The sequence below is a fragment of the Corvus hawaiiensis genome, chromosome 14, assembly GCF_020740725.1.
Source record: "Corvus hawaiiensis isolate bCorHaw1 chromosome 14, bCorHaw1.pri.cur, whole genome shotgun sequence".
NCBI lineage: Eukaryota > Metazoa > Chordata > Aves > Passeriformes > Corvidae > Corvus > Corvus hawaiiensis.
In genome coordinates, this window is record NC_063226.1 from 23,090,267 (window position 1) to 23,115,722 (window position 25,456).

The window sequence follows — 25,456 nt, forward strand, 5'->3', positions numbered from 1 at the left end:
GAGGGCTAGGGGGGGAGCCATGCTGCTAGTGCCAGGCCCTGCTCTTCAGAAGGTCCTGCTTCTCTGGGGACACTCGCATCAATCTGACCAACTGCCACAGCTGTATTCCAGAAAGGCAAGGAGGAAGGGTGGGAAAGCCTTCAGACTGCTCTGTCCCTGGGAAGGTGTTGGCACGAATGCTCCTGAATGTGCAGGAGGGGCAGGGATCTGGGGAGAGCTAGCTGGGCTCTCCTGTAGCCAGTGGTGCCAGATCAGCTTGAGGGATTGCCCCAGCTGTGCTGGCTTCAAGGGTGCTGGCATTCAGTGTCCAAGCCTGGCTGATGGCCACGCAGTGAGGAGATCTCTCAGGGGCTGCTCTTCAGTGTCTTCTGTGGAGGTAGAGGGTGCAAGTGATCACGCTGACAGCCAGGATTAGGTGAGAGGGGAATGGGCTACTGGGGATACTGAGCACCACCAGCCTGGCGATGGGCTGATGCCCTGCAGGAGCCAGAGAGCTGGGGACCAGTTGTGGCTGTGGGAGTGGCTGTGGAGGGCGAGGTGGGCAGGTGTGGGCATTATGCCCAGTCAGCAAGGGCAGTCCCACAACTAGGCTGTGCCAGCAAGGGTGCAGGCAACACTGTAGGGAAGGGGAGGCTGTGCCTGGGCATAGTGTGCAGGCTGGGGCCACCAGGTCCTGGTGGGTGTGGGCACTATGGAGCAATGCCAATGGAGGAGCTGGAGTGATGGAGGCATAAAAGAGGCTGAGGGCAAAAGCTCTACTCGCAACCTCTGCTCTGCTTGGCCTGGGGAAGAGGAGCCCTGGAGGCTGTCCCACTCTGCTTGCCTGCATCAGCCTTGTGAGCACCTGTCTTCCAAGATGGATGGGGCACAGATGTGCACGATTGGAAAACTGGCATCTTTTATTGGCTTCATCAGGTGTCCATGGTGAAACGTAGACGAGTCTCATGAAAGTGTCTGCAGCCAGCTGTATTCTGACGTTACACTCTCAGGGAAAGCTGAATGCCTGTGGCACTGCCCATGCTCCCATCCCTCAAGTGTCCCTGTGCTGCTCCCTGTGGCGGGTGTGCAGGCTCAGAGCAGCAGCATCCCCAAGGATTTTCATGGTGCTGGCAGCGGGCACTGGCACTTGGGCTGTCCTGTGATGCACAGATGTGAGCAGCCAGAAAGCTAAAAGCCCCGCATTTTCACACACAGAGCCAAAAGCAAAAATCACTTAGGTTTTATGTTGTGAAAAAGCTTCAGAAAATTGCCAAATTGAATATTTGGGAAAGTAAAACCCAATTTTTATACTAGCAAAAAACCTCCAAAATGACAACAAAATCAGTTGGGAAAATTTGGGGTGAAATATTTGCAGTTTGGGGGTGGGCATTGCTGTGGATTATCCAGTGTGGGTCAGTTAGCCAGACTGAGTTGCTTCGTGTGGGTTATCCCAAATGAAATGTCTGCTGAGCATTATCCCGGCTGGAACTGGTGTATGTCATATCCTGGTGTTTCCCGTGCATCTCCCGTCCTCCGTCTGTGTCCTTTCCCTGCTCGTCGGCTGTGACCCCCCGCTCCCTGCCCCCCCTCCAGGCGGCCCCGCGGGACTTCCCGGGCCGGGACCCCGCCGAGCCGCGCTGGCGGGTGCCGCCGTCTGGTCCGTAGCTGCTCCTGCAGCCAAGAAAGCCGCCAATGCGCGTTGACCGAAAAAGGTGGAGCGGGATCTCCCTGCTGCAACCCGCTGGCCAAAATGCCGAGCTGCAAGTGGACGGCTAAACCCGCGTGTGCGCACGGGGCCGGCTATGCGGGGCCGTGGTCTGAGCCGCCTCCCGGTAAGGACACGCCGCTGCTGTCCCACGGGCACGATGGCGGTGGCACTCGGAGTGCAAAGCGCGGAATTTCGGCGCCGGTACCGCCGCCCAGCTTTTGAGTGCCCCTGGGAGCCGCTGCCGGGCCTGGTGCCCGCGCGGTGCTCGGGAGCGGCGTGGCTGAGCACCGGGCGCGTGGCTCGGCGGTGGGTGAGGGATGAGGTCGCGGCAGCGGTGAGATGACTGAGAGTCTCAGCGGGTGCGGAATTGCCGCCTCGGGGCCGCCCGGGATGGCGGGGTAGAAGCTGCAGCCCACCCACCCCGGCTCCCGGCCCGGGAGTAAGCGGCCACATCCCCGGGCTGGGCGCCTCTCTGTGTCACCAGAACTCTCCTGAGTCTCCACCGGCCCTGCTCGCCCTGTGCCGCTGCCCCAGCTCCAGCATCCCCCCTGAAACCTGCCCTGTGCCCACTGGCCACCCTCAGCCCTGTCGTGACGGCGGCAGGTTGCCCGTCGAAGTGTCCCCAGAAGCCCCTGCAGAAGGTGGGATTCGTGCAAGGGATCTACAGTAATAACAGTCGCTGCTGCTTCTTTCCCTCTGCCAGAGGCCGGGCTGAGCATGAAAGTGTCCACTCTTCTCCGAAGCATCCCTGGGGGATGTCAGTGACTGTACTCACTTCGGGCTTGTGTGGGTCATTAGTGTCACCGAAATTGCGGGAAAAACAATAAAAAACCCCAACCTCTCCAACATTTTTAGTGTTAGAGAATCAAGGCATTACTTTATTTTGGCCAGGATGTGGTTCTGGCCAGGATGAGCAACAGAAATAATTTCATCCACGCATTGACTGCATTGTGCAGAGAATATCATTCTATGACACATAGTCCTTTACTAGATTTTTCACATATTTTATACAGTCAAAACCCATAGCAATTCATTGGTTCAATGTTCATTGGTCCAATGTTCATTGGTCCCAAGTTGCACAGTTCTTAGTATTTGGTTTCCTATTGGACATGAATTTCTTTGCCTTAGATGCTAATTAGGTCCTCATTCTTACCTCTCTTTTCCCAGACCAGGTGTCTTCCATCATGCCAGGGGTGATGTCTGGAATTGATGTTCGTTAATGATCGTTAGTGGTTGTTATCTTTTGTGCTACTCCCAGTCTGTTGCTCATCAGACCTTGCCTGGTGAACCAGTCCCCTGAAAAGAAACTTCAATTCCCTTCCCCCGGGGCAAAGGCGAACTAAATTGACAGAAGTTACAAAAAAAAAAAAATTTAACTTTATATAGTTTCCAACATTAGTACCGGCCTTGCTCCCTCCAGGGCGTGAGCTGAAGAGGGACAGGATGAGCAATTACTGGCTCAGACAGGAGCTGCTGTGGTAGAGCCTGGAGAGGCCATAAAAAGGCAAGGAAATAAAAATTGAAGGCCATCCGGCTGGTACCCACCTCCCTCTGCAGGCAAGTGAGAGCCTGCTTCTCTGGGTGAGAAGGGGAAAGAAGCATCTGAACAGGCAAATTTTCCCGGCAGTGCCAAGAGTCAGAGCTGAGGTGAGTCCAAGGTCCCTTGGGCCCTTGTCTCCCCTCTTGTGTGTCTCAGGGTCTCTTTGTTTCTCTCCTGGCCCCCCTTTTTTTTTTGCATGCTGCTGTGATTATTTTCTTTTGCTTCCCTATATCTCTTCTCTTGTCTCTGTTTTGTCTTGCTTCCTCTTCCTACCACATTCCCTTTCCTTTTTCTCTCTGTGCTTCTGTCTCACACCAGTTCCCTTTCCTTTTTTCATACTCTGTCTCTCTTCTGCAGCTTACAGCTGTTTTTTCCTTTTCCATCGATTTGTTCTGAGTTGAATCTGCCTCTTTTCCTCTCACAATTTATCTGGCCTGTTCTTTGGCATTTTTTTCCTCTCTGTACCTCTGTGTACTGCAGTGTGTCCCTGCCTTCCTACCTGTTTCCCTCCTTCCTTTTGTTTCTCTCTCTATCCATTTGTTTTGCTAACTGTTGCTGTGTTTTCAGTTCTGGATCTCACTTTCCCTTTCCATTTTCCTGTTCATTTATTACTCTCTCTCATCCTTTTGCTGTTTCCTGACCCTGATATTTATTACTTCACCCCTCTGGCCCTGTTTTTTCTTGTTCTTCATATCTCTGTCATTCTCTGTTGCTCTCATTGTCTCTATCCCAGTGTCCCACTCCCTGTCCTTCTTTCTTTCACGGTATCCCACTTTGTCCCTCGCCTGGTTTCTATATTGGTCTGTTCTTCCTCTTGTTTTCTCTTGTTGCTCTGGCCTGCTGCCTGTTGCTGTCTTTTTTAAATTTTTTTTTCCAATCTGTCCCCATTGCTCTGCTTCAGTCCTGTCATTCTCCTGCTCTCTCTGTCTCGATGGTCATAAACGTAGAGACAGATAGGTTTGTGCCGAAGTGATTTTACAATGGTTGCAGATTATTTTGAAGTTAATTTCCTTAGTGACTGCTAAGGAATGGACCTGAGACATGAATTGAAATATATTCACTGTCCGTATTCCTTGATGAAGGAATGCTCTAAGGAACTTGTCTGCTGGCAGAAATCAGGGTTTGTTGGTCTGAGCCTTCGTTTGAAAAAGTCTGTTGTGCACTGAGATGTAGAATATAGAAGTATTACCCTTCCAAAGCCATCTGAAGATAACGAAGACTGTTGCATGAAGGTTTTACTGGTATCTCATTTTCTTTTGAGGGAAATTTGATACTTGTTTATGGATATTATTGCAATAACAGTGGTCTGTGTGAAAATAATCACAGTAGTGATAGTGATTGATCTGGTGTTTCTACGGGAAAAAGCTTGGATCAGGAATTCTCGTTGTGCCGTGAGCTCAGTGCTCCCCTACCCAGGGGCTGCTCCTGCAGCCGGGGCTTTGGGTAAAAAAAAAAGCTTTGGCTTTTTCCCCAGCTTTCTGCCTGTGACCTGCTGCCACTGGAAGCTCATCAGAGGCAAAAGTCTCTGTTCATTTGCCCAGCTGTGACTGGACAATTCCAGCAGTTTATTGCAGAGATTACGTCAGTCCATGGTTTCGATGCTCCATAGTATAAAATCACTTCTGCTGTTCAAGCCAACACAGTAACATAGTGCAGAAAGAGGTTTTCTGTATGTTTGGCATGCAGTTCCACCTGATAAAACCCTCCCTCTTTGCTCCTGAGCTGAGCACTTGCTCTGTTTGCAGCCTCTTCTACAGTGAGGACTCATTGCAATGTTAATGGCAGGAGTGGATCGTGTGAACACACTTGTGAATACAAGTTTGGGGAGGTGGATTGTTTTTCAGGGTTGGTCGGTTTGTTTTGCACCAGTCAGTCCTGCCAGGACTTAAGATTCAGTGGCAAAAATAGAAGAAAAAACCCTCATGTTTGTATTTACCATCATTACTACACACCAAACGATTAAGTACGGTGTTACAAAGAGATGCTGTGGGTGGTGTCACACGCAAACAGACGCGGCACCCACCCGCCCGCGTTCCAGTGTTGCCACTAGCCGGGCTCGGCCCCTCACAGCGTGCCCCGGAGCGCAGCTTCCCAGCAGCTGGGACGCTCTTCTCGCACTCCCGGCAGTGCTCCCGCAGGCTTTATGTCGTCGCCGGGGAGGTCCGAGGCGGCGGAGCAGACCCTACTCGTGGGGAACTTGGAGAGCCGGGTTAGAGAGGAGATCCTCTACGAGCTCTTCCTGCAGGTAGCGAACTGGTACCTTTGTATATCGAAATGCTGTTCTAATGCTCGAGAAGAAATATTCCACCAATGGGATGTTTAGTTAGGAGAGTTGGGCAACGTGCTCTCCAGAAGTCCCTTCAAACCCCGACCCTTCAGTCACAGTGTAGAAACACAAAGTAGTTGGACCTGTTTCAAGCCTGAGCTTAATTCCTACCTGTTTTCTAGGCTGAATAGTAGTCTGCTCTATAACTGTAAATGTAAGCTTAAGAAAGTTTATCTTCCTAGAGGACATGAGTAATAAAGTACAAAATGCAAAAGTGATAAAGATGCTCTTAGAACACAGTTTTGCATTATTCTTCTGCATAATCTGCAGCAGTCATCCAACTGCCAGCTTTGATCTGGGTCTTTAGGTCATCCCAGTAACTTGTCTTTTCTCCTCGTTTTAGCTTGTTTTCACTCAGGTTTCCCTTTTGGTGCAGCAGCCTATGCTTCTCATTGTAGTCTTGCCCTGTCTTGGAAAGTATCCAGTTCAATATTCTGCTATGGCATAGTCCTAAACATGCACCTCTGACCTCTAGCTCTTCCCCCACTCCACCCCTCCCCATCAAATGATGAGCATGTATCTACTGCTACTTCTAAGATATTATCTTATTGATGAACTGGAAGGTAACTTTTGCTATGGAGTCAGTAAATTAGTCTTCCCCTTTGGGAAGCTAATTAATATGGCATGGTATTCTAAAAATAATAAAAATTCTGATCATGAAAGACTAAACATCAACTGATGCTTGGTTCCCTTTTAAGATTTGTGGAGCTGATTTTTGTTTGTAGAAGGCTCAGAATTTGAGCTTTGGGAACGTGGAGAGACATTTTCAAAGTAAGAAACTTACCTTTAGCAAAAGAGAAATCATCATGAAATACTCAAAACACAATGAAACGTCAGTCTCTGCTAAGTAATAGAAGTTTCTTTCAGGCTGGACCATTAACCAAAGTGATGATTTGTGAGGACAAAGAAGGAAAACCTAAGTCTTTTGGATATGTCTGCTTTAAACACAAAGTATCAGTGCCTTATGCAAAAGCTCTACTGGATGGAATCCGTTTGTATGGAAGACCAATTACTGTGCAGTATTGGAAGGGTATGTTTCATAGTCCCAATGGTAAAGTTTAAGTGTAAATTTTTAAACTTTTTAAAGAACGGTTTTGAATCCTACAGTCTTTTACAAAGATAACAATTTGTAGTTGGAAAAATTTGTTGGTTTTGTTAAGAAACAAAGACTTCCTGTGGCTTTTGCAGAGGGAAGGATTTAGTCCTTGTGGTTTTTTGTTTGCTAAAAGAATACAATAGATTGGTTCAGAACAGCATAACTTGAAAGTTGTGTCAGACACCGCTGTATGGAAAACAGCAATCCAGGTTTTCATGCCAGATTACATTTAGGAATTGGGGTATAACTTTACCTTGTAGTCTGACAGGAAAAGTTGATTCAGTAAGGCCAGCCACCATTGAGCTCTTGGATCATTTTTAGACTAAAGTCACAGCTTTATCAGAGCTGTTGTTTTAAAGGGAAAGGATTGTAGTTCAAAGAATATATTGAATTCAAACTCATATTCTTCATTTTATGTATATGGAACTAAACCTCCAAGCAAGCCAACGAACAGGCAGCATTTGCTACCCAGACATTAAGGACTCGTGTTCCTGCTGTGCCACTTCTTCCTTAGGACTGTGCCACTTCTTCCTTCAAACAGAGCAGTTGCTGGGTTTAAGCAGAATATCTGAGGTTCCTAAAATCAGGAGCATCTCCTGTGTCTGTAATGGGATGACAAAGATGCTGTTCTTGATTACTTCAACAGCCCTGATTTGTGCTTCTGTAAGTGAATAAATGAGAAATGAACATTTTCAAGCTGTAAAATGATGCTCTTGATTATCATCTGGCATAAAATGACACCCTTTGTATACTGCCTGAGATCTACTAGCACACTACAGATGACACTAAACACTTTCTGTGGTTTTTAACTTGTTAATTGAATTGTCATAACTGAATAGTCATTACACTCTTGTACTCTTGTCTTATTTACAGGGACTTCTCACTCACCAGAACTAGACAGCTGTACGCATGGTTTTGAAAACCATATTGACTTAGATTCTCCTGCAGACAGGTAACAAAGATCACCTGTGAATGAACCTTATGATTATAATTTAAAAAAAATCTTATTAAGAAAGTGAGTTGATCTGGTAGAGCAATTTTGAGGTTTTTCATTAAAACAGCATCTTGTCATTGCATCCTTACTGAGGGCTTGCAACAGGCTGCAGTTGCTTTTAATGTTTGGTTGTTTAGCTTGCCAGATGTTTAGTCAGCTTCAATTTTCCATTCTTTATTTGTTTCTGCAGTATTCAGGACCATGAGAGCATCCTGAACCATGGGTTTTGCACTAACAATGTTTTCAGTCATTGGGGGAAAAAAAAATCTTACAACAGAGAGCCTTTTTTTAACCCTCAGCGAGTTTACACCTGCATTTTTTGTGTGTATAAGCACAAACAGCTGTCATGTACATCTGAATGCAGAGTTATAAACCTGTTATAATGGAAGTCTGAACACCCCAGATTCAGTATTTAAGCTGAACTCCCATGGTGAGATCTAGTATCCTTTTGTGTGTGCACATATGAGGATTGGTCATTAATTAAGTTTGGGTATATTTCCTCTGTTCTTTTTTTTTCATGTAAGTGTTGTTGTTAATATCTCACTTGTCCTCTTGGATATTCCCATTACAGCCCAAGAGTTAAATCTCAGCACTCTGATAAGCAGTATGTGGTGGACATCCAGCCTTTGTACATTTGCTTGTTTTTCCTTTAGGCATCAAGAGCCTTCTGGAAATTCTCCATTTCCTTTTACTCCTTTGCCAGTGAACAACAGTTTACTTCATGATCACCCTGGTTTTCAAGAGGTGGTGAGTTTGTGTTAAAAGTTAAAAATTTGGGAGCAGTTTTAGGAAGCTGAATGCATTTTGCATTTCTGCAAAAACCAGTGCTTACTTCATGTCTCTAAATGTGCTATAAGCACAATATTAGGACACTTCAGGGTCCTCTGATAACAAGATCTACCAAACCAAACTATTTTCTTCCTGCAAGAATGTCCTGTGCTATATATAGCATAAGGAAGCTAAAAATGCTAAAGTCTACAAAGCTCTCTCCTGCACTGTGTTCCAAATGGTGGGACAAGTTGACCTCATTGGACTACAACCACGCAAGCAACAGCTTCTTTACATACAGCTAATTCCATTGGGGAAACCTCTCAATTCTTCTTCTCAATTCAGAAATGCCCAGCAGAAGTTTGAAATGTGCAAAAAAAAAAACCCCTAAAATTCAATCAGTCACCACTGCCCAAGTTTGGGACACGACAGTCTGAGGGTTTCTGGCCTGAACCTTCACGTGCCCGTGTAGGTCTCTCCTTCATGATTTACTTTCACAGCAGTAGATGACAAGAACTCACACTTCACTCCCCCTCTACAAGACTCTGGTGCACTGGACCATTTTTGCCCTTATCTCCTCTGTCTGAGATATTCCACAAAGCAAGGAAACTGGTCTCTTCAGGTGGAAACTTGTGCATCAAACCTACTCCCCAAAACACATAATGAAGCTTCTGAATTTGCTGAGTCTGTGGACTGGTAGGACTGAAGAAACCCAGCCTTTAATGTGAGGTACCAACTGTGGACAGTCCTGCTCACCCAGTCTGACTCTGGACTTAGCCCTTAGCCCTTAGAACTACAGAAGGGGGGCAGTCTTGATCAGTTACCCTTATTGGCTGCAATCTGAGCAGGAAAATGGAGAGAATCGACCCTGTTGCATGGATGGGGTGGGGGGCCTGCCCTCCCATCTTCCCAGGCTGTGCCCTGAGAAGAGCTGGTGCTTGTACCAACTTTCCCGTCTCCTCTACTCCCTTTGGAAAGCTCAAGTGCACCACCTTCCCATCTGTGCTTGCTGATAAACCTACTCCTCAGTAACAAAGCAATAGACATATACAGTGCAGCCAGACTCAGACCAGCACACACAACCAACTTCATCCCCTTTTCTGCTTGCCAGAGAAGATGGTATTGCAGTGTGTCTCACATGATAGTTTGTTGAAGCTTCAGCAGAAAGTGATCTCATTACCAGTGTGCCTTCACAGATCTATCTCACCTTGGCAGGTTGCTCACTTGGGAATCTTTCAAGCTCCTTGTTGGAATGCTTTGTTCCACATTGACTTTAAAGTTGGTTAAACCAGGTTTGAGGAACTTGCAGATGTGCATGCCTGTACATTACTAATAGGCACTGCAGTTACAAATATTTATCAAAATAGAGATGAGGAAATGAAAGGAATACCGTGTTTGTTTACCTTATGTGGGGACTAACTGGCAATTTAATCTTAAATCAGATTATGTCTCTGTTCTAACTTTGCCATGAAAAATTTGTCTGCTTTTCTGAACTATACTAGCTTTATTCTCAAACATTCTGTTATTTTATAGTTTGTCAGTCTTTTAATTGTGTAAGTCATAATGCATGCAAAATTCTTTAAAATTTCCCCTTCACCGTGTTAACAACTTAAGTTTCTAGTTCTCTAAATGTACCATGTTTTAGCATAGCAGTACACAGTACAGAGTCCAATAGGTTAACAATTTCCGTATTAGCAGATGACTCCACCAATGCCTTCAGATTTAACATTTTCCTCCCTATCAGAATCAAACTGCACAATTTAAGACTGCACAGAGTTCTCCTGAATTGGCCACATCCAAGTGACTGTGAAGTGCAGCGAGTGGGATGAAAGAAAGAAAGAGAAAATGGCAAAGTTGTGACAATGACACTAGTACTGAAGATAATAAAAGGAGACAAAGACAGCATGACCAAAACTGCAGAAAACACAAAGCCAAGAAAAAGACACATTAATACTGGATATTTTTTATTATTATATTTGCTTTCATCTTTCCTGTTTGAATCTTATTAAAGAAGGAATGTTCAAGATTCATCGCATTTTTGAAATGTGCTATGCACAGAAACATAAAATACGAGTCGGAAGGGTCATCGAGCCAGCTGGACCTGCACCCACCACGCTGTCCCCCTTCCCGTCCCCTCCCAGCACACCAACCCACTGGGGAACAAGTTCTCCCCAAAACCCAACCAGAGCCCACTGAGTCTGCAAGGTCTGGCTTTTGTGTCCCTTCTACACTCTCTGCCACAACTGAAAGGAGTCTGGCTGGCTCCACTGTACTCGCACTGGCCCTTTAAGTAGCTGCACATTCCACAGACCCAGCTACATCAACCTCACACCTTTACTTATCCTCAATAAAAGGCATTGATTAGAAATATATTCACAGAATAGTTGGTTGGTGGTTGGACAGGACCTCTGGAGATCATCTAGTCCAATCACCCCACCAAGGCAGGGTCACCTGGAGGCGACACAGGAATGTGTCCAGGTAGGTCTTCGTCTTGAGTGTCTCCAGAGAGGGAGGCTCCACAACCTCCCTGGGAAGCTGTCCCAGTGCTCTGCCACCCTCACTGTACAGAAGTTCTTCCTCATGTTAAGGTGAAGTTTGGCTGTTCATTACCACTGAAGTCAAAGGCTATCAGCTTGTGTAGCTGTTTGTACTTATGAGCAGGTGATCAGAATAACCACTGATTTATAACAAGCAAAAGAGTTTATTGATTTGTTTTTTCTGGTAGTAGTAGAAGGACCACATTTTTCCAACATTTTTTCAAGGATGGTTCAGTTCTTGTGACTTTAATACATACGGATATATTTCTGCATTTAACAAGAATGAGTTTGTCTAAATAGAAAATAGATTATTTTCCAAATCCAGAAAAATGTGAAACAAATAATTGCTAGACTGTGTGCAAGACCTGTCTTGCACTGTTGCAGCTATCCTTACTCTTAAAATAATCTAAGCTTAATATAAAAAAACCCCGAACCCAGGAATAAACCATAACAAATTGTTTACCACTGAAATCTACAGAAACATTACCTGAGCAAACCGCATTGTTAACAATAACAACTATTTTTTGTCAACTGCTTCACAAAACTGGATGAAAATTTGACGGCATATTGCAAAGCACGAAAATCAACAATAAAATGCTTCATTATTTTTATTTCTGTGCAAAATGTTAAATGGCTGAAACAAACTACAAACATGCCCATCCCTAGAATTAAAAAAACCCAAATTATTAGATGGTGCATTAAGTGCAAAAGCTTCTCCACGTGCTTAGATCTAGTTTTGGCTTCAATTTGGATTGAAGTAATGTGTAGAAATGCATCTCCTTTTTTTCACTATGAGAACAGTCAGGCATTGGAACAAGTTGTGCAGAGAAGTTAAGCAGCCCCCCAATCCGTGGAGGTTTTCAGACCAGGCTGGATACAGCCCTGAGCAACATGGCCTAACATAATACCTAATCCTGCAGTGACTGGACTAAAAACTACCTGAAGTCACTTCTAACATGAATGATCGTATTCTGACAGAGTATTGTGACAGAACTACTCTTAGTAAGAATCAACAAGCATTTCTGTTTGAAGGTTCACCATCACTTATTTCTTTAGACAAAATACCCTGAACTGGTATCTGATAATTTACAAGCAGCTTTCATTTGAAACCAAACTTTGTTATAACTAAGTTAGACTGTGATACTATCAGGTGTTGAGAGCTTGAAGTATGATTTCAGCAAGGACCTTAAAAATAAGAAAACAGACCGAAAAGTGTACAGAACTTTACACCTGCACATCAAGCATCTTTTTCATATACGTTTTACATTAAATATACTGTAAGAATGACAAATATCTCATTTTTGATGAACCATCAAGTATATCTTTACACTGGGAGCAAGAACTTCTGTAGGCAAATGTCCTTTTCCTGCCTCCTAGACATTTTTGCATTCCTCATGGACTGAACGCAGTGCATGGAGGGCCTCCACTGTCACTGTGAGCTTTCCGATTACTGAACCGGCATCTTGTGAATCGAAAACTAGAAAGGCAACATCAGAAAACAGCATTAGCTATTTAACTTAAGATTTCACTTTTGTTTTGATGATTTTCCTTAGTGTTTGGCAGATTAAAGGGCACCTAGCATATGCTAAAAAAAAGGGAGAAATAAATAAATAAATAAATAACCAATCTTCCAGTTCAGGTCCTCAGGCTACTGGAAATTAACCACTCTTAGAACCAGAATGTACATCAGTAAATATTAGTGTTGAATTAATCTAAAAAGGAAGGTGTTGATATATTAATTACCTATATAAAAGAATTATTTTTCACAAGATGTAAATAAAGATGTTCCAAATTCTATTAAAGACATATTTACATATATAGGAGTAGTTTTAAGTAAAAATACACCAATTAATGCATTTTCTGCACTGTGTATGATGGATGGGTCCAAATGAGCCTCAACAAATCACTCAGTGAACTGTCAATTTCAAGAGCAGACTTCAGGGGACTGTATCCTTTTTACTTAAAAAAAGAACAGGATAATTGTAATTAATTATATCTGAAGATAACACATTCTATTGTCTCACTTTTTATACTGTCCTATTATCTCTGAGACAGACTGTTAGATGTTTTTACTATAATATTTTTCATTCATCTTCTTGCTTAGCCATTCACTTAAGTGCTTCAAATTTCACATAAACCATGTTGACATCATCAGCAATGAAAGGAACAAAATATGAAAAAGATATATGGTTGCAATCCTCAAAAAGAATAAAGGAAGTTTATGTTATCTAACTTAAGAATGACTTTATCTTCATGCGGCAGTGTCCTATGAACTTCCCTGTATCTAGGTTTATTATTTTTCCTTAAACCAATATCCAACTCAGAGAACGTGTACATGACTTAGGAATTCTGTTTATTATGCTCCTACATTTAATTGACATCTGTGTCCAGATCTTAAGAACTGATCCTTTTACAATGACTTAATCCAAGAAAATATACAGATATATTCTTTTACCATGATCTGACATATTAACATAAAATTAATTTAAATTCTCTGAAACATCTTAGTTTTCAGAAAATATCCAAGTTTATATGTTATGGATGCAATAAAAAACCCCAAAAAACTGTACAGCATATGCAGGAAAGGGGAGAAGTGCAGAATGGAAAAAGAATAGAATTATTTCTAGCTATTATTATAATTTTCATAGATATAATTAACATAAATTAAAAATTAGTTTAAATGTCTGATGATTAGGGGAAGAAATGCTCCTCACAATACTGAAGTAGTTGTCATTACATGGTAATGATTAGCTTACAATAACTTGTAATAAAACCCAGTCCTTCTGGTCCTAATAATTCTCTCAGATGGTGATTAGGAATTTTAAGAGTTTTTTGAAAAGTGACTTTCAAAAATTATGTTTACATAACTAATCAATCTTATCAAATGGGAATTATGACAGTGGGAAGTATGTTGTAGAAAAGAGAGAATTATAGTAGTGGACATGGCTTGAAAGTTCTTAGGTTTTATAAACTAATTACTATGAGGTGAGAATGCTGTTTGGTTTGGGGTTTTTTTTAAAACAGACTTTAAGGAATAACAGTAATAGATAATTTTTGCAGACTTCTGCAAACAATGTGGAAGTTATTAGTTAGTATTAAAGAATTTCTTACTGAAACAATGTCAAACAATTACTTGCACAGCAAAGCCTGCAAAGCAAAGTAGAAATTCAACAAATTTTAGGCTACAGAAGTTTACAAGAAAGTGATCTTTAAAACTCACCATCAATATCTTGCTCAATGATATCTCTTTGCTTCTGGAATATCTCTTTTAAACTGACATAAGCAAACCCAATATCCTCGCATTCAAGATCCTGTTCATCTTCTGGGGGATCACTGACCACTGTAAATTTTAGGCTAAACACACACACACAAAGGTATTTTGCCTTCAAAAAGGGTCAAAAATCAAATTACAAACCATAAAAAAGGAAAAACCACACTATTTTACAAGTTTAAAATGCACAGAGGTGGAAACATTTGGTGTATGGGCAGAATCTTTCCACAAATTTTGTTTCTTGGTGGTCCTCTTGCTACAATAAAATGGGAAACTGGACTACTGATGAGCTTCTGCCTTCCTATTTATTCAATACAGAACTGAAATTTCAGCACAAGCCAAACCAGACATTCTGATAACTGCAGGAAACAACCTACTTAGTAACACAGGGGACAGTAGTGACATGATGGCACACGTAAGAGACAAATGCTTCTGTTCTGAGAAAAAGCTCACTGCTTTTTACCTTAATTTTACCTCCGGTTTGTGAAATATTTAGTATAGATATCTAAGTATTTATAGGGGAAATTGCAGCACACAGACCAGCTGTTTTCTTTCACGGTGTTGAGGGATCCATCCAGTGCAGGTGGCTCAGGAGCAGCTGCAGATTGAGCACTGGAGGAGCCCAGCCCAAGGCAAGAGGCTGTGAACTGCCATCCATTAGCAAAACAAAGGGCCCAGGGACCTGTGGCCCACTCAGGGGAGGGACACCCAGAGACACAGCAGGAGCCAATAAACCCCAGACTTTGGGTACAGCCAGGTGCGGGACACTCGGGGACATGGCAGGAGATGATGACCCTCAGACTGTCCCGTCAGGGTACAAAAGCCCAGGGGTTCCTTTGTTCAGGGTTCCTCCTCAGAGGCTCCAACTTGACCTGTTATTGTCTTGTTTAATTACTGCACCAAAATTAAATTTTTTTAAGGATTGGGACCTCTCAGACTCAGCGACTGGAAACCTGGGCTGGAGCTGGTGAGGGGAACTGGTCTGACTGGGATAGTGTGTTGGGTGTAGCTGCAAAGGGACCTCAGTCCCAGCTCAGGTGGTGAAGTGTGACTGCCAGAGTGGTCCTGGATGGTTGGACAGGGAAATTTCTTTAGCAACTGAATTATCTGTCAGAAAAAAAAAAGGAGTATTTTATCCTCATTATTGTTAAATCTTAGTAGAACATGCTTTAGTAGAACATGTTTAGCAACCTTCCTAATACAGATGGCAAAATAAGGGAAGTGGAATGAAGAGTGATCACTCTCTCTTACTCGGAGTGAATCAGTGATTTGTGAATAAGATTTACAAATGACTCTGACACTTCAAATGCAATCAGCAGGTGTCCTACTCTTCTGTGAATTAAATGGATCTTTAAATTAATAGTTGTTCCATTTCAATGAAGATTGACATTCAAGAAGAAACATAATAAAAGTATGTAATTCATTCTCCCCAAGTAATGCACATGCTATCTCAATGAAAAAAAGTGAATAAGAACAAAATTATTACTATGAAATTGAACAAGTCTAATTTATAATTTTTCTCATATGTATTCATATAATAGATGTCTGCTACATCCATATATATATACAGTGGTTTTTTTTAATTTTTATTTTTTCAAATTCTGGGGCCAAGGAACACTTTCTGCAGTTATTAAGACTCCTTTTAGTATTCTGAATTCAGAAAGGAACAAATGTACTATTCTACCATCGCACAGATAACGTGCTTTTCAAATTCATTACTTCGAGACTAATGATGATAGGATCTAGAATCTCTCTTTTGTAGAACAAAGTTGTTAAAACAACCCAGCAACAACACAACCTCCCCCCAATTAAACCACAGCACTAAACAAACACAAACATATTAGATGAGGTTGCAATATTCCATTCCATATGCACCTCCTCAGAGAAGAAATAAGACCAGCTGCCACATCAGAATGCAGGCATCATTTCTAGCTGAAACAATTCTTTTTTTTCTTGTTAGTTATGCATTAACTACTTAGGGTTACCTTGTTAGTAAAGACAAAAAGGCAAACCACAAGCATTATTTACAAAGATCTATATTAGGGGTTCTCAGCATTAATCTGTACCTGTCAGCAGGTAGATCTGGCTTTAGAAGAATTGATTTGAGGTACTCTCTTTCTGCATGATTATCTTCCTTATCCACGTTTATCACTGCAAAGCGAATAAATTAATGTAATTGGTTATCAATTGTTTTTCACCTATTAGAAGAAAGAGCACAAAGAAAAGAACAAAGACAAGCATTTATTTCCTCTTCTTTTCTACAGAAAAACAGTGTTAGAATCCAATGTTAGAATCATGTGACCTAATGGTGTGTCACTGGCAGGTTTACATGAACACTGCCAAAAAAGATACAAGCAGCATCTAAGCATGTCACAGAGCTGTCACTTTCTATTAACAGCAATAGCAGCCATGACTTTAAAAGCCAAGGGTCTTTATTGCTTTGTATTTGAAGTGATTTACTGTATTTTCTTCCACTAAAGAAGCTAGAGATAATGGGAATGTATGGCAAAGTGCTCATCCTTTTTGACAGCCTCAGTAATTTAATCCTCCTTTCCTGCCACAGTATTTCAATACAAGAAATCTCCAGACCAATGGACTGGTGAAAATCTGTCATCTGTATTCCCTCTGAAGTGGGCAATGCCAGCATAGCAGTGGTAGATGTGACATTTCCAATTCATTTCAGTTTTCAGCTACACACAGAACAATCCAATAGTTTGAGTAAGAGGATGATGTAAATGAGTGAATTCTTTGACAAATTGCATTCTAAAATCAGGTTTGTAGATGGCAGCAATTTTAGAGATCTGACTGAGACACCATTTCTGCAAAGCCACTTTTACAAAATTATTTTAAGAAGAATGCTTAATTTGAATGTCTGTATTAATGGTTTGTCACAAACAGCAAACTGATTCACCCACTCCAGAATATGCTCAGCTAAAAGTCAAAGACTGAAGCACTCAGGCATTCATGAATCTTAAATGAAATAAAACTTTACCAGGAAGAAAAAGTTAATGAATAACTGAAATACAATGAGATAGCTGGGAAAGTAATTAACAAGAGAATTATAAATTATTACAATAGTTCTATGTATGCTAGTAGTGGAAGTATAAATATTAAGTATTATGAAGTAATTGGCAATGTATTAGTATCAAACATGGATGAATCAGTTCCCCTATTAAAAAGCTGTCATTAAAGGAACACTGAATACTTGCAAGTAGTGGTGTTATGTTATTTAAGAGAAGAACCAAGCCTGCTCAGGAATACATCAGACTTACTAGTGCTATAGTTATAGTGAATCCTCTGACCACCTGTTGGTTTTGGAAGTGACAGTGGGGTCTCCTCTGCAAGGAAATTGTTTAATCTGCATTCTACAAACAGTTGCTGTATTGTTTCATCTGATGTAATTCGTGACTCACTAAGACCGAGTGATGTAATTTTAATCCGGATTTTTTCAGCTTCCTATTTAAAAACAAAACAAACGTAATACAAATTATTTTTTGTTTCTTTAAGTGTTAACACAAACATACATACATATATGTAAATCATCAGCCTTTTTATACGATTGAAACTGACTGACATATACAAAATGAGAATTTAAAGCTCCAGGGTTTCTAGCTAAGACTGTTGTTGCAAAAGATTTGATTTCCATTCAATGTTTAAAATATTTTTGCAGTAGTCATAGTCTGCTGGTTATCTTTATGTAAAAATGCTATTTGAATCACAAATTTCAGCTGTCATCATTTTTACCTTCACAGCAAAGTGATCCTGTAACTGCTTAAAATACTTTCAGTAATACAAGATACCAAAGTTTTCCAAATAAAAGAGAATTGTTACTACCCACTGCAGACTATACTACAAACAGTTCAATAAAAATCCATCAAATCACAAAATTGCTAGGCATGTAAAGTAATAAAGTATTTGTAAAGAATTCAACTTCATATCGTGAACTTTCCTAGGTAAATCAAACACACCTTTAAAAGTTAATTTTAACATGTAGTAATAAAAGTAATATCCCAATTGTTCTTCACCAGAACCTTTTCTTATTATCTTTAACTGAAATTACATTTTTCTGTTCCTTACGTGAAACTGTTTCATACTGTTCTGCAAAGTCTGGAGTATTTGTGTACAGATAAATTTTAATAAGTTTTATTTAAATGGGCATGTCAGACTCAAGAGAAAGAGTCACAAATATTTCCTGAAGTTACTCTGGGAAGAAAGAAGAAAGAAAAACCAGTATGGTTTCAAAACTGGAATATGTAGATGAGCATTCAATGACATTCTTCAAAGAGAAAACAGAACACACTGGATACAGAAATGTAGAAATTTTTTTACTTACTTCTTTTCAATATTTTACTTTCTTTTCAAAACTTTATTAAAAATATTTCTTCTATATGGAAATATTTTGACAATTTTTATTTCTAAACTTAAATCACTTGAAGTATTAAATCACATTCAAAAGATTAGCTTTCTATATTCAGTCAGAACTTCAAGTCAATGTTCTTATTTAGTATGGAAATAGCTTACATTTTACTGAACAAATTATAAAATTAATAAAAATGAAAAGCATGCGTACCCTATTGTAGAAATATCCACCATACAGAACAATTTCCATTGCCGTCAAGTCCTTTAAGTATTTGATGATGCAATTTTACCCCCTCCTTTCAAAAGACTTTTCCTTTTATTATGTATCCTATGACACTTTAACTAAAAATCCACATCTGGATCAATATCTCAGTAAGATTCTTTCACTATTCAGCAGTTTCATGGAAATTTTACTAGGATGACAGAAAAAATTCCACACCATTCTGTCTCTACTAATACAGGTACATGGCTTCAGCAAATACTTTTCCTAAAATCTAGTAAGTCAAACGGCTACTGAATGTCACTAAAGTGATGGTCTTCAATTTGAATATGCTTTTCATATTTAAATTTATAAATGAAATGAAACCAAATGAAGTATTCTATGATCAGTCATACATCATAGACAAGAAGAAAAAATAAAGAAGCAACTGGTACAGCTTGATACTGGAAAATCTGTTAGATACACCTTATGATCAATATATGTAAGAAATAACCATGAACTGTCTAATTTGCAACATACAACAAAACCCCAGTATGATCTTGAATTATTTAAACAGTCTGGCATACAACTCAGATTTATAGGATAATTAGCACAATGATCTCTAAAAATCACGGAACTCATTTATAGTATTTGATTACCAGCAGGATAATAATCTCAAAAGATAAAAGGCAGTGATTTTTGATCTTAAACAAATTTAAAAAGAAGAATTCAATAGCAATTTTGACTTGCTGTATTCCATAATTAACCCAAGAATTCAAGTAAAGTAACGCGTATTTTTAAAGTCCAACTTTTATCAAACATGTTGCCTTAATAGTGTATAGCTTTTACTGGTTTTATCTGCCATTCACAAACATGCACATTGTTACAGAAGAACAGATTGAGGGAGGGATGTAGAAATTGATGAACCTGAAATGAATCTACATACAAAATCCTCTCAGAATTGTTCTTAAATCATTCTGATAAAATAAAATACAGGATGAGTAGAAAGGCATAGCGCAACTGTATTATAGTTTGACTTAATATTAGTATCCATTTTAGTTCTCAAAATTACAGGTGAAAATTTTTTAACATTTTACATATAAATAACACAATCTTCAAAAGTACCTTCTGTATCTTTCTGAAGAACATGTAAGTGACAGCATTTCTACAAACCTACTGGAGCTGAAAGCATGTAGCTTCTTTAAGATGTACTTTCTACAGCTTAAAACAAAAGGAGCAGTATTTCCTCATACGTGTTTCTTGTTGCTAGTTATTTTGTAAGATATCACATAGCCTTGAAAAGAGCACTTTAAAAAATAAAACTGCCTCTAGGATATCACACTGCAGAACTCTAAAAGCAGTTTATTTTAAGTACTAGTTTTATGGTTAAGATTGTTCAGTCAATGTTAGATCTAAAAGTGTGAAATATTAAATTTTTTGAGAACTATCCTAGTGAAATACTGTTCAAAGGAAATTTTCCAAATTTATATTATGCTGTGCTATTTTGCATATATGACTTCAAGTCCTGAATTGCTGGTTTTAAGACTAAGTCAAGAGATTTGATACCATACAGGTACAGCTTCATTGAAAACTGTATATGTTAGATATAGCAAAGCTACACTTAGAGGACATTTGGCTTGAAATATTTTTCTTACTCTTACCAAATAATTGCCATGTATACTCTGACTCAGCTGTTTAATATTTGTGGATACTGGACTTGAAATAATACAGTCATCACTGTCAGTTTTTATTGATTCAACAGCATCATCCTCTTGATGATCTTCTTGAGCTAAAAAAAAAAAAAAAAAAAAAAAAATCAATGCAGGTAATCCCTGCTATATTGTACACCAGCTAAGACTTAATAAGAAATCTGATAGCAATAAATTTCCTTTTCTAATATAAAAAGAGTAAGTACCAGGTAAATATTCTCTTCCTTCAAGAAGATTAACACTGTGAATCAATGACCTCTAGAGTCATCTAATCTGTAATTTTTCTGGTTTGTTAAAAAAATAGTAAGGTTTTCCAGATGCAAGCTGGCAAAGAGAGTAAGTCTTGTAATGCACAACTGTTAGCTTTTTTTAAGAATATGGCCTGAATTTGTGGATTTCCTCTGACTTCCTTTAATACCATGCATATGTAAAAGAAGAATGCACCATTTTTTTTTTTTTGTAAAAAAAGTAGTCCTGTATGCAGGTGCATTATTTTCTGGAACATTCTAGAGCATTTTCTTCCATGAAGCAAATTATAAAGACAACTGGTATTCAACATCGACATTCAGCAAGTTTTTCCAATCTTTCTAATGAATTCTTTTGCAAAAGCTGCAAACAACTAAACATAAAATTTTAGCATTCTGCTTCTGCTTTTATTTTAAACTTGGTATCATGGACTTGGTTATTGCCATAATAAACAGCTTAGGCTCAGAGGTGGAACATGATGACGTGGCTTTTATAATCTTTAAATAAATCTAACAACTTTTTGTCAAAGATGTGATATGGCATACTAGCCCTCTCACTGTCTGAAAGGATTTCTGATATCAGCACTGGCTATTATCCCCAGACAAAAGGAGCATATTCATTAAAATAGTCTTTGGAACAGCATAGTTCTAAGGGAGAGTATAAAGACATTTAAAATAGAAGCCAGGTTTCCTTTAATATTTTATTATTCTAAGTCATATATCAGATTTTTGCAATCGATTACAATACGGTTTCCATTTGGGAAGAAAACGCATGTTATCCACCACCTAGCTTCAGCTGTAAAGTACACCAGAATATAATTTCTGTCATGAAGTTTCTCATAATGAGGCAGCTTCCACAACTAGTAAGGAACACTTATGAAAATGAAAAGAGACAGATTTTTTCTCAGAAAATACAGCTACTTATTAATAACAATGAATTCTACCTTCTGGTTCCAATTCTTCAATTATTTCTGTCTCATCTCTAGAAGTAATCAATGTTTGGTCAGCCAACTGCTCCTCTGACAGATGAGAGAGCTCTTCCTTTTCCTGTTGAATTTCTTCAGCCATCTCCTTCACCATGTCACCTGATAGCTGTTTAGCCTCCTGTACCACATGATACAGAAAAAGATAAACTTACTGTATTTATAACACTCCTTGAATAGCAGAAGTTATTAAAGTTCAAAACTTGAAGAGTTATGGCTCACGTTCATTATCCAGAGCCTTTAAACAACTGTATTGCTTATGCAGTGCAGGAAACAATGAGAAAGTGTCAACTGCTGTAACATAAAATTGATATACAGCAGAAAGACATTTACCTAACTGTATTTGTGAGAATGTAACTAATATAATCGTTTTGTACCTGTCAACATATATATAGCCTGTTTGATTTCCAGATTAATTTATATTTCATCTTTTTCTACAAGTTCTACAAGACTCAGTCAAAAAACACCAAAATACACAGAAAACACCACCACCACCGTATTCGGTTAACAATTCTAACTTAAATGATACAGTATTTTCTGTCTCAAAAGCAAACTAATACAATATAAAAAAAGAATCCGCTTTGCTACACAGTACAAGCCTGTCATCTAAGGCAAAATATCTTTAGTGCACAACGTATTCTGAAGTAACCTTATTCTTTTCTTTCTCTTTGAGTTCTATTACACAGAATAATACCTCATCAGTGGATACTGCATTAGAGACAAGGCACCTCGCATGACAATTTGCAGTGCTTTATTGCCTGCGCATTATTTATTATCCAACAATTCTCCTCTAGGACTGAATTTTTCACAGAGATGCTGGTGCTTCACTTCCCACCTTCAGAATCCATGAAAAAACTTTCAGCTGTCCACAGAACATCTGAGTTCTCCAAAACTGGACCTGAAGAATTATTTCTATTCTAACACATTTGGAGCCACACAAAGCTAAGCAATGTTACCAAGCAGATTAGAGCCTTGTTTTGCAAATCAAAGTTATTCTAGAAGTTTTCAAGTCATAGAAAACCGACTTTATGTGTCTTATGTTCCTCCTTTCTATAGATGTGTCACAACCACTGTGTTTTACACAATGTTTGGCCATTTTTCTTAATTTCCTTCAGTGACAGAGTTACACTTTGTGGATGAAAGCTTCAAAGAGAACATTTTTTGATTACTCTAATTGACCAATACCACCTGATGTGGTCAGGGAGAGACTTTTCTCAATCAAAGCCCCAGATGAGCTTTGAAGTAGAAAAGTAAAAGGAAGATAAGAGCCAGTGATTAAATATAGCATTATACCACTAGAAACTAGAGTCTGCCAATCTGCCACAATTTACTTTCACAACCAATTGGGCCAATACAAATTACAATATGTAATACATTTTTCTCCTTGAAATGCTACATATTGTGGTGGTGCATCCCTCCCACATCACCCACAAATACATCATCCTCAGTTCTGCTCTGTGATCTCAGACATGCCTTATAAGCCTTGACAGAACCAGCTGAGTAGTGAAGTGTCTCTTGATCCTACCAGTTAAACCGTGAGGCACCGCCAGATCGTACCAGCAGCTCTGTCATGGTAGAAGTGGGAACAGTCAGAAACATCAGCTGCCCAACCAAGGTGGGAAACAAAGGATAAGCAACTGTCCCTTTCAGCCTTGGTAAACCATTTACCTGAATTGTAGCCCAAGTGTAATGGTATTATTGCTGCTGCACGTTGGGGAAAAAAGACCAGGAGTGACTGACTTGGGTTTTGGCCAGGAGGGAAACTGCTGACCAAGATCAATCATCTTGCAACCCTATAAACAGCAGTCCTGAGACCCTTTGAGCTCTCCTGGACAGCAGTGGCTCCACTACACTGCCCGCTCCGAGCGGAGCCTCTCAGAGCTTGCAAACCCTCAAGTTTGCGATACCTGAAAGACTGTCACTGGCAGCAAGGCCCGGGCTGATACCACACATCTTCACATTCTTCGAGGTGCAAGCCTTGCTAGCTGGGAAACGCAAAGGGGTTTGATGCAAGTATTTCACTGAACCCAAGAACTTTTGATAGCTAAATTTACACACACAGGCCTGCACATAATTTTACCTGTGTGCGTGTGAATTGATTTTGATATGAATGTTACTATTTCAAATCCATAGTTGAGTCATTACTGTAATTGTAGTGAACCCCATGGAATTGCTTCTTAAATATTAATGTACTTCCGTATTATTTTCAAATACAGAGCCCTAAGTTAGGAATAAAGTAAGTGGAAGCCTTTAATATATAGTAGACAATTAGTATACAAAGTAGGTATAAATTTACTGGTGGAGAAGCATTTGGACAGGAAACGACGTCCTCCTTCGCCTCCCTGCGTTAACATAACTGGTTCTAGCCTCTGTTATAGCTTCTACATATGAGGCTGGACAATTCTTACAAGCGGTTTGGGTGAGTCAAGCCATTCATTCCACTTTTTAGTGAGTCTCCTTTTCTGAGAAGAGCTGTTTACTTTGGCATGTATTACGTTGATAAGAACTTTTATTAAGAACTAGATTCTCTGCTATTCGGAAAACGAACGGAAAAATGAAACAGACTTCCCATTTTAATCTGTCGAACTTCTGTTTTTCTTGCATGGACACTCTCTTGCCATTTCATCACAAGACTTAGATATCAGAGAAGGCCCAGCTGTTTCATTATTTAGGCCTAACCGTACCTTTGTCTCTAACCAGACAGTTAGCTTAGATTTTTTAAACAGCTAGAGGAGCTGCTAACTGAGCAACAAAGACTTCTCATGGAGACCAAGTAGCTGCCTCACTTAGAAAATCTTAGTTTGTGAAAAATAGCCAAACTTTGAGAAGTTTTTGTTTGGACAGCTGAAGATATTTTGTGCGTGTAACTATCTGGCTAACATTTCAGTTTTTCATATCTAAGCTCTCAAAAGATTATATTCCCCAACATTTGACTTTTTGTTTTTTAAAGTTAATAAATGCAACAGATCAACTCAATTCTTATTTCCAGTCTATACTGTATAGCTCTCAACAAAGTTCTAGTCATAGTAAACTAAACAGTAACAGAACCTGTTAACTGAAAATTGATGTTAACCTTTCAAAAAATAAATCAAATCAAGTAATTTACGAAAGGAAATAAAATCCACAACTAGTTTTTAATTAATGCAGTATTATTAATATTATAATTATATATAATATATAATAATAACCTTTTGTAATTACCTGTTGAAGAACCTACCTTTACATACTGGATTTAATTAAAAGACTAAACACAGCCTGTTCTTAGTTCTCTGAACGCAAATTATTTCAGATGAAAATTTACACAATGTAGCAAATACACTTGAATTAGTTTCATGCAGACTCTCATAGACTCTGGAAGGATGTACAAATGCCAGCATATCCCAAGTTCAGAAGTATAATCATTTTCAGAATGCGTGCAATCTCAGCTGATAAACTTCATTTTAGAGGTGACTCTGAACTGTGTCAAATTGTGTATCTCATTAGCCCAAGACTCAGGATCTGTTTGGATCAAGCTGATTTCTGTAGAGCCATTTATATGTGGTGCAAGTGGTACACTGTAGAAAGACACTTGAATAATGCAGAGAGCTGAGAAACACAGTGCAGAGAGAGCTGATTGGTCCTGTTAGAACCTGCTGTAAGCCAATGCAAATTGAAGCTTGTAAACTGTGGAGGATATCAAGCAGTTCTGAGGGAGTCACACAAATATCCCTGCATTGCGTCTCTCACCTATATGCAGTACTAT

The 25,456-nt window shown here is 39.8% G+C and overlaps 2 protein-coding genes across 10 annotated transcripts in view; one reads left to right on the forward strand and one right to left on the reverse strand.

Moving 5' to 3' along the window:
- The first annotated feature begins 65 nt into the window (after positions 1–65).
- Positions 66–10,437, forward strand: RBM11 (RNA binding motif protein 11). Its single transcript, XM_048318439.1, is given in 7 exon segments — positions 66–5,472; positions 6,421–6,583; positions 7,523–7,601; positions 8,297–8,398; positions 9,691–9,703; positions 10,062–10,139; positions 10,141–10,437. Coding segments are annotated over 7 exon segments (759 nt in total). The 5' UTR covers positions 66–5,370; the 3' UTR covers positions 10,363–10,437.
- A 655-nt stretch (positions 10,438–11,092) lies between these two features.
- The window catches only part of RPGRIP1L (RPGRIP1 like), a 43,552-nt gene continuing 29,188 nt past the window's right edge, over positions 11,093–25,456 (reverse strand). For 6 of the 9 annotated variants that reach the window (XM_048318445.1, XM_048318442.1, XM_048318444.1 and 3 more), the window contains 6 exons: positions 21,676–21,835; positions 20,439–20,566; positions 17,492–17,675; positions 16,286–16,370; positions 14,169–14,302; positions 11,093–12,425 (listed from right to left, as the gene is read on the reverse strand). In XM_048318445.1, the coding sequence (XP_048174402.1) occupies positions 12,322–12,425; positions 14,169–14,302; positions 16,286–16,370; positions 17,492–17,675; positions 20,439–20,566; positions 21,676–21,835 (795 nt within the window). In that variant the 3' untranslated portion in view covers positions 11,093–12,321. Of the gene's footprint in view, positions 12,426–14,168; positions 14,303–14,505; positions 15,327–16,285; positions 16,418–17,491; positions 17,676–20,438; positions 20,567–21,675; positions 21,836–25,456 lie in introns of those variants that run through there. The other 3 variants (XM_048318443.1, XM_048318446.1, XM_048318447.1) reach the window with 3 other exon arrangements.